The 8,292-nt window shown below is 43.1% G+C and overlaps 1 protein-coding gene across 1 annotated transcript; it reads left to right on the plus strand.

Annotated features, from left to right (window-relative positions):
- The first annotated feature begins 1,113 nt into the window (after positions 1-1,113).
- Positions 1,114-3,034, plus strand: LOC130095082 (zona pellucida sperm-binding protein 3-like). The gene is made up of 8 exons (XM_056261745.1): positions 1,114-1,704; positions 1,781-1,902; positions 1,989-2,092; positions 2,171-2,348; positions 2,421-2,538; positions 2,612-2,694; positions 2,766-2,854; positions 2,926-3,034. The coding sequence occupies exons 1-8, from the start codon at positions 1,129-1,131 to the stop codon at positions 2,991-2,993; spliced, it is 1,338 nt and encodes a 445-aa protein (XP_056117720.1). The 5' UTR covers positions 1,114-1,128; the 3' UTR covers positions 2,994-3,034.
- The last annotated feature ends 5,258 nt before the right edge of the window (positions 3,035-8,292 follow it).

Here is an 8,292-nt window from a genome sequence, read left to right on the forward strand (position 1 = left end):
GCACAGAGCATCAAGGCGTTCCTCCTAAACTTACAGCTCCTCTGGGTAGACCCATGCAGGAAGTCTAAGTTATTTGCCTTCAAGAGCACCTGAGGGGCCTGACAGAGCCCACCAGTCCTACTCTCCATCGTCGTCCTCCTCAGTTTCCTCCATGCTGCCGCTCCCTGCCCTCAGCTCAGGGACCAAAATGAGCGGCTTCAGTAGCGCTCAGTTTCAGACTCTTACTCTAGCTCTTCTTCAAAAGAAGGGTCCCGTAGCAAAAGAAATGCTGATGACAGGGGTCGTCATGGAGAATTTCATTATCGTCATGGTGACAGACAAGTCGGGAGAGACCGTGATCGCTACGGAGAAAGGGACCGCTATAGTGACCGAGATCACTGTGCTGCTTCACAAACTATTTGTGAACTTAACTATATTTTCTTTAACATTCTCCAGCATGTTTTAATGTGTGCTATGTCATGTTTCAAACGCCAACATTTTTTTAAGTTCTTAATGTCTAATGAGCTTAACTTTTGTATTTTAAATTAAATTGTTTTAGTAGACTGTTCAGATTATAGTCTTTCAGTGCTGAGCAGCGTATAGTATGCCACAAACACTCTGATCAACCTAAACATAACAGTTGCAATGGGGAGAAAAAATATCAGTGAATCTATAATCAAATAATGTTATGATCCTGCATTCCTTTGATTCTGAACTAAATTTCTCCATTTCAGACCCCCGTGAAGATTGCTGTTGATGTGAGGGAAGAACGTTTGTTATAATCTAAACCTGAAACATACTAAACTTTATTATTCTGGATACTCTAGTGTGCAATTCTGTCTGTGGCCATGTTTCTGAATTAATAAAAAAGGAAGAAACAAAAAGACTTTTTTGATCTAAAGACATTTTGTTATCTAAAATAAGCAATCATTTGGTTTAGCTACTAATAACATGCCCTTATATGTAAATTCATTTTATTCTGCGTAGTAAAGAATCAATGACTTTCACCTGTGACATATTGATTGAGTAAATTGGCAGGTCTAGAGAAAAATGATGCTTGTCACGAGAGAGGTGGAGCCTTTCTGATTTACATCTGCATAAATTGGGATGGTAGCACCCTAATGTGTCATTGAAACAAGCTTGGCAATAATGGGGTTTTGGCAGGTTGGATTCGGATTGGTGTTTATTCTTGCACTTGGATTGTCTGAAGCACAATGGAGGGCAAGAGCAGCACATAATCGGAGTCCAAGCGAGTTTAGGCCTAGAACATTAGCTCAAGCTTCTCAACAGGCTGATTCCAGGATGTCTTTGGTTCCCAGTAACACTGCATTTGCACCACAAAGTTTTCCCGCTCAGTTTCCTGTCCAGACACCAGTCAGGACTGACTTTGGAAAGTCTTCTCAAGATCTTATGGGTGTTCAATTAAAAGAGCTGTTGCAGGGTCCAGTGGCGACACTGACGTGGAGTTTTCCAAGTCTACCAGAGGAACCGCAGCAGCCAGACGTTCCTTTTGAGTTGCCTTATCCTGTCCCTGCCAACAGTGTAGCTGCTCAGTGTGGAGAGAATTCAGTATATGTGGAAGTGATGAAGGACTTCTTTGGGACTGGGCACCCACTGTTGTCCTCTGGTTTTACACTGGGAGGCTGTACTGCAACTGGAGAGGATTCTTCTGCTCAAGTGCTGATCTTTGAGTCTGAACTGCATGGATGTAGCGGTACATCAATGGTAAGGTTCTGTTGTGACAATCATAGGTATTCTGAATTGTCCATGTGACTGTTCTTCTATTAACCTTTCTGTTTAGGTGACTGAGGATGAGCTTGTCTATAGGTTCAACATTATGTACACCCCACAAGAGGCTTCATATGGTGTTCCTATTGTCAGGAGCAGTGGTGCGGTGGTTGGTATCGAGTGTCATTATCCAAGGTGAGGATTCAATTAATTCAGGCTCACCCAATGTTCTAATCCTGCCGTTTATGGGCAAGAGATGACCGCTTGTTTAACTCCTACAGAACACATAATGTGAGCAGCGATGCCTTAATGCCCACTTGGATCCCATATGCCTCAACTGAGGTTGCAGAGGACGTCTTTGTCTTCTCCCTCAAGCTCATGACTGGTTGGTGTAGCCCATACAGATTTGTAGAATGCTTGTGAATCATCTGTTAAGATAATTATTTTACTTTTTTTTTTTCAGATGACTGGAGATTTGAGAGACCTTCTAACCAGTACTTCCTGGGTGACATGATAAATCTTGAAGCGTCAGTGCGTTTGTACAGCCATGTTCCCATCCGTGTGTTTGTGGACAGCTGCGTGGCTACTGCAGTCCCTGATGTTGCTTCTGTCCCCAGATACTCCTTTATTAAGAATAATGGGTAAGAGGTGCTACCTCATGTATCCCAGCTTCCATAAGGGTTGTGTGATTTCTAACTGGGTTCTGTTCACAGGTGCCTGGTTGATGCCAAGCTCACAGGCTCCACGTCTCACTTTATGCCCCGGACTCAAGGTGATAAGCTAGGGTTTCAGCTAGAGGCGTTCAGGTTCCAGCAAGCAGACAGTGGGCTGGTATGCATGTCCTGTAGTTGTGCAACTCTTTGTATGATATGCTGCCATGGTGTACAAACCATTGTCTCTGCAGGTCTACATCACATGCATTTTGAAGGTGGCTGCAGCAACCTCTCCAAGTTCTGAACAGAAAGCTTGTTCATTCTCTGCTAATGGGTATGTTGCCCGCTAAATAAGTGTACAGGTGAATTGGTTGCGTTAACTTATTTGAGGGTTTGTTTTGTCAGGTGGGTGTCTGCAGATGATTCTGACCAGGTGTGTGGCTGCTGTGACACAACGTGTAGCATCAGAAGTGGAAGTGATCAACTGCTTACAGGTTTGGACTAACTCTGATAAGTTGTTATTGTCATACATGGCTTTAGTTCTCACTAATCATTTGTTCCTCAGATCTACGCTGGGAAAGAGCATCTGTCGGCCCCATCAATGTTAAAGAATATGGCTATGGCCAAAAATAACTGGAAATGTCATGTGATTTTTAATAAATGTTGTTAAAATATTTGGGTTTTTTGTTGTCTTTACTTGCAGTTTACATGGTTTCTGTTCAGACATGTACCACAAAAAGCCTTATTTCTACTGGCCTAGATGGGGGACATCTTATTTCTACTGGCCTAGGGGGGGACATTTTTGCTCAAGTCATTTGTTGGGCTAGGCCTATTACAACACAAAAAGGCGGAAGTACCTGGATTTTGGCGTGTTCGCACCGCAGGAACTAGGAACGATTTTAGTTCTAGGAACTAATTTAGCTCCTCCTTCAGAGTAGGGTCTAAACCAGCAATATAGGAACTATCTGTGACGTAAGTGTATGCTGATTGGCCGAACGCACTATTATGCATTATTATAAAGGCTGTGTAAACACACAGATTATAGCCATTTATTTCAGAAACTCTACAAACATAGAAAACAGTGATAGATGGGCCTCTTAACCTTCACGCTGAGGGGAAAATCCAACGCAACTGAGGGGACCAAGCAAAACATGATTATGTATTTCTGCTCAGCTAGCAACACTGGACATGTGTACACTTTTTATTTATTTTTTTATTTACGTATAACAGTTCTTTCTAATAATGTATGAGACAGGGCTGTTAGACAAACCGTAAACTAATGAACATGGAGCATGCGAGCACTGTGTGCTTAGGCTCTGGCGTTGTCAAAATAAGTCACATAAGCGTGGCTTACGTCACTTCAGAGTTCCTACTGGCGGTGCAAATGCAACCAGGAAAACGTTCCTATGGGAACCATTCGTCCGTGTAGAACTACGCGGTGCGAAATCTCCCAGATTTGATGAAACTTCAGCTGTGTGTTAGCTGTAGGAAGCTGATGACATGGATGTGACTATTGTGAGTCAGTTATAGAGCCACCAAATGGCAGATGGAAGCATGTCACTTTCGTAAAGCAGACGTAAACCTGTGAAAGGATTCTTGAATACTGTTGTTATGGCAACGCATCAAACTTTTTATATTTCTTTTGGGTATTTCTGAGACTCTTAGCATGCTTCAAATTGCATGAAACTCGACACGCACACATCAGAGTTGTAAGCCAGTAGACATGGGCAAAGCCTTAAAAATGGGCGTGTAGGAGCGGCTAAGTAGCGTCACAAACTTCCCTGCCACAAAGTGGGTGGTTAGTTTTACCTACAGTCAACAAACTTGGTACATTACTGTATATTATTCTCATCGAGCCGGGCGACTTTCTAATTTACAGTCACCAACAGGAAGTTAGATATTTTTGTTTGAATGTGGATTTTTGGAATCAAGCTCTGAATTTTTAACTACTGCTCCAAGGAGCCTCATACGATTCACACCAAACTTTCTCAACATGATGCCAATATATTGAAGAGGCTACATTTCAAATGGGTCTCTTGAACGGAGTTGATGAAACAAAATAATGACAAAAAGGGAAACAGGAAGAGTCTCATATCTTCTAAATAACAAATTATACACCATTTATTTCTATATAAAATAATACAAATAAGAAGTAAAAATCACATTTTATTATTTTTCATAAAATGCATTTGTGCTATCTGGTTGAAATAAATAAAATAAAATGTAATACATAGTATAACCACTAGTGTGCAGCATAGGCCTATATTTAAACAGGGTTGAAAAAGCCTTGTTGCTGAGAATTTTTCAGACATAATTATCAAAAATGTTGAATTTTCTGGCTCAACTAACTGGTAAACAGTCTCTAACTCTTGAGAATCTTCCCCAAAGAGATGCTGAACAGGAGTCCTCAGAGCATTTTGACTGAGCTTTATCCCTGAGACTCCAAACATTATTCTTACTTCCTTCCTTGTTCATTCACTTTGTCTTTCAATCAGCTGTGACTCTGTCTGATTTGAATCAAATCATCAAACCTTGACCTGGTGTAAATACATTTTGGTACTTATAGATTGTTACTCAGTCTCTCTGCTCAAATCTATCAAATAGATTTTACTCTATCTCTCTGCTCAAATCTAGTACACCAAGTCTACACTGATGGATTACAAAGTTGTTTTCATTGCTGTTCTTGGTATTTATTTCTTTTATTAAAGCAAACATGTTATGAATATCGTTGCTGCCCTGCAGTGTGGACGTTTTTTTGTGAGTTGCTCAGTGTGTTAAATTGTGTATATTGTCTTTTTTTTTTTTTTTTGCCTAACCATGTAACTTGCTAAGTTGGTAAAAGGTACAGGATTGTTTTTAAACGCAATTTAGCATTAAATTCCCCCCGATTTAGCATAAACTGAGCTTTGTTCTTTCTTCTGTATGTTCCCAATCCTAAAACTTACCTACCCCGTATATCAGTAATTGTCTCTCTGCACAGTTTGTATTACATTATGACAATTAAACAAAACTATTTATAAAGGTCACATTTTGTGTAAAGTGTATGAGAATATCCTATGCAGACAATACACAGTTACACACTTTAAAATGTTTAAACAGCACAGGGAATCAGAGCCTTCATAAAACCATCATCAATTATCTTTTAACAGCCAGTTAGTTTCCCAGGTGAACAATGTTTCATCTAATTAGTTATTTGCCCTAATTGGACTGATGAAGGCCTATAAAATACACTTATCTCCAGTTAGATATGTTTGCAATTGTAGTGTCTGTGTGGTGGTTTGAGAAAGTGAATGTTGGGGCATTGGAGTACTCAGGGTTTTTTGTTTGCCATGGATAAAGGGTGGACACAGTGAGTTTATTCAATCAATCTCGGTTTGTGAATGATTCAGCAAATAATTAATTTTCTTTATGTATTTTATATATTTACTTTTAGGTTACCCTTGTTTGTAATCTTCCTGCTCTTTTTGAGTAATACTCATGGATTTAAAGGTAAGATTAATGTTTTTGGTGTTTTTTTTTATATTTTCTCTCGTAAAGGATTTTAAATTGTGAGGTTTCTTTTTCTACAAGTCTTCTATTTTGTGTAATTCACAGGTGGGGCTCATTCAGATGCCCGCCACCGGTGGGGCCAAGCTTCAGACAGAACGTTCTCACCTCGTGCAGTCCAGTCTTCTGTGTCAGAGGTCCCTGTGACTGGGATTTTGCCTGAAGAAGTGGGCTCTAGTTTATTCGCTAACAGACCCCTGAAAAGGTTGAACTTACTCCAATTTGTTAAAGGTGGTGTTTCCAGCAGGCATGAATCAATGTCCCATGCCCAGACAGCTCCAAGCAGCTCTGTTTTAGCTTCCTTGCCTCTACCCTTAAATGAACGGCATGCAGGCCGTTTGACATCGCTCCAGGGTTCCTCTGGATCAGCCGCTACAGATACTACTAGTGTTTCTACACAAGGAGAAAGTAGCTTCCCTGCCACACTTGTCACTTCTGGCCTGTCCACCAGTGATGAAAGCTCCCCTAGTTTGTACATGTCCAGCTCCCTGGAAACCTCTGGTGCTAAATCAGCAGAAGCCACTTTGCCTGTGTTCTCTCAGGAGAGTATCTCTTACAGCAGTTCATCTGCTCCAGGTGCCACGTACACTTCTCAAGGTAGCCCAGTGCTGGCTTCAGAAGGCTCTGGTCAATCCATCTCCCCTCAGGGTGAAAGCAGTTACAGTGGCTCGCCTCAGTCTCAAGGTGCCTCGAGTCAATATAACCCAGGCTCCTATAACATGCTCAGTTCTTCATCTGTTTCTAGTCAGTCTACCAGTGACCAGAGTACCCCCGGTTTGTATAGTTCTAGCTTTCAGGGAAGTTCGGGCAGTTTGTTGGAAGCTTCTGGCTCTTCTTTTCAAGGGGAAGTGGCAGGGCTTAGCTCTCATGTTGACTTGTCTCCCCAATCACAAGACAACTCCAGTCAGCTTCTACCCTCACAAATGGAGGTCTCTAGCCAGTCTACTAATGGTCAAAGCACTCCCAGCTTGTTTATGCTTGGCTCTGAGAGCAGTTCAGATTCACAGTCAACAGGTCCTGCTTCACCTCTAGACACTCAGGGTAGTCTCTCTCAAAGCATTTCTAGCCAGTCCACAAGCGTTCAAAGTTCACCTAGTGTGTCTACAAGCACCCAGAGCAGGTCTGCCACTCAATTAACTTCCAGTAATTTTTTTCCTGTGCAGGGAGGTAGTAGTTCTACTTCTAGCTTCTATCTGAAGCCTCAGGGCACTCTGGGTCTGTATGCCCCTGCGTCCCGTACCAAATATGTGAGTTCCCCCATGTCATCACACCCAGCTGTTTATAGCCAGTCAAAAAGTAGCTCTGGTCCTTGGTTTGGGGGCTCTACTGGCTTTGCCTCCCATGGAATAAGTAGCACTTACAGTGGTTCTGTCCAGCCTCAAGGTACCACAAGTCAGTTTGCCTCTGGGTCTCCATCCTACTATCCAAGTGTATCACTATCCTCGCCACAAGGGGCCTCCAGTCAGTCTGCTACAGTCCAAAGTTCACGGAAGCAGATTGCCTCTAGCTATGGCACCCAGTCAGGGTCCTCTAAGCCATTCACTCTGCAGGGAAGCTCCACTTATGGTGGGTCACTCCAGCCTCAAGGTACCTCAAATCAGTTTGCCTCTGGGTCTCCATCCTCCTATCCAAGTGTATCACTATTCTCACCCCAAGGTGCCTCCAGTCAGTCTGCTACAGTCCAGAGTTCACGGAAGCAGATTGCCTCTAGCTATGGCACCCAGTCAGGGTCCTCTAAGCCATTCACTCTGCAGGGAAGCTCCACTTATGGTGGGTCACTCCAGCCTCAGGGTACCACAAGTCAGTTTGCCTCTGGGTCTCCATCCTACTATCCAAGTGTATCACTATTCTCACCCCAAGGTGCCTCCAGTCAGTCTGCTGCAGTCCAGAGTTCACAGAAGCAGTTTACCTCTACCTTCACAGGCAACTCTGGCACCCAGGAAGGACCCTCTGTTCCCTTCAAATGGCAGGGAAGCACCACCTATGGTGGATCACTCCAGCCTCAAGATACCACAAGTCAGTTTGCCTCTGGGTCTCCATCCTCCTATCCAAGTGTATCACTATTCTCACCCCAAGGTGCCTCCAGTCAGTCTGCTACAGTCCAGAGTTCACGGAAGCAGATTGCCTCTAGCTATGGCACCCAGTCAGGGTCCTCTAAGCCATTCACCCTGCAGGGAAGCACCACCTATGGTGGATCACTCCAGCCTCAAGATACCTCAAATCAGTTTGCCTCTGGGTCTCCATCCTCCTATCCAAGTGTATCACTATTCTCACCCCAAGGTGCCTCCAGTCAGTCTGCTGCAGTCCAGAGTTCACAGAAGCAGTTTACCTCTACCTTCACAGGCAACTCTGGCACCCAGGAATGACCCTCTGCTCCCTTCAAATG

The sequence above is a fragment of the Rhinichthys klamathensis genome, unplaced genomic scaffold (assembly GCF_029890125.1).
Source record: "Rhinichthys klamathensis goyatoka isolate OS25496 unplaced genomic scaffold, OSU_Roscu_1.1 h1tg000185l_1, whole genome shotgun sequence".
Classification (NCBI taxonomy): Eukaryota; Metazoa; Chordata; class Actinopteri; order Cypriniformes; family Leuciscidae; genus Rhinichthys; species Rhinichthys klamathensis.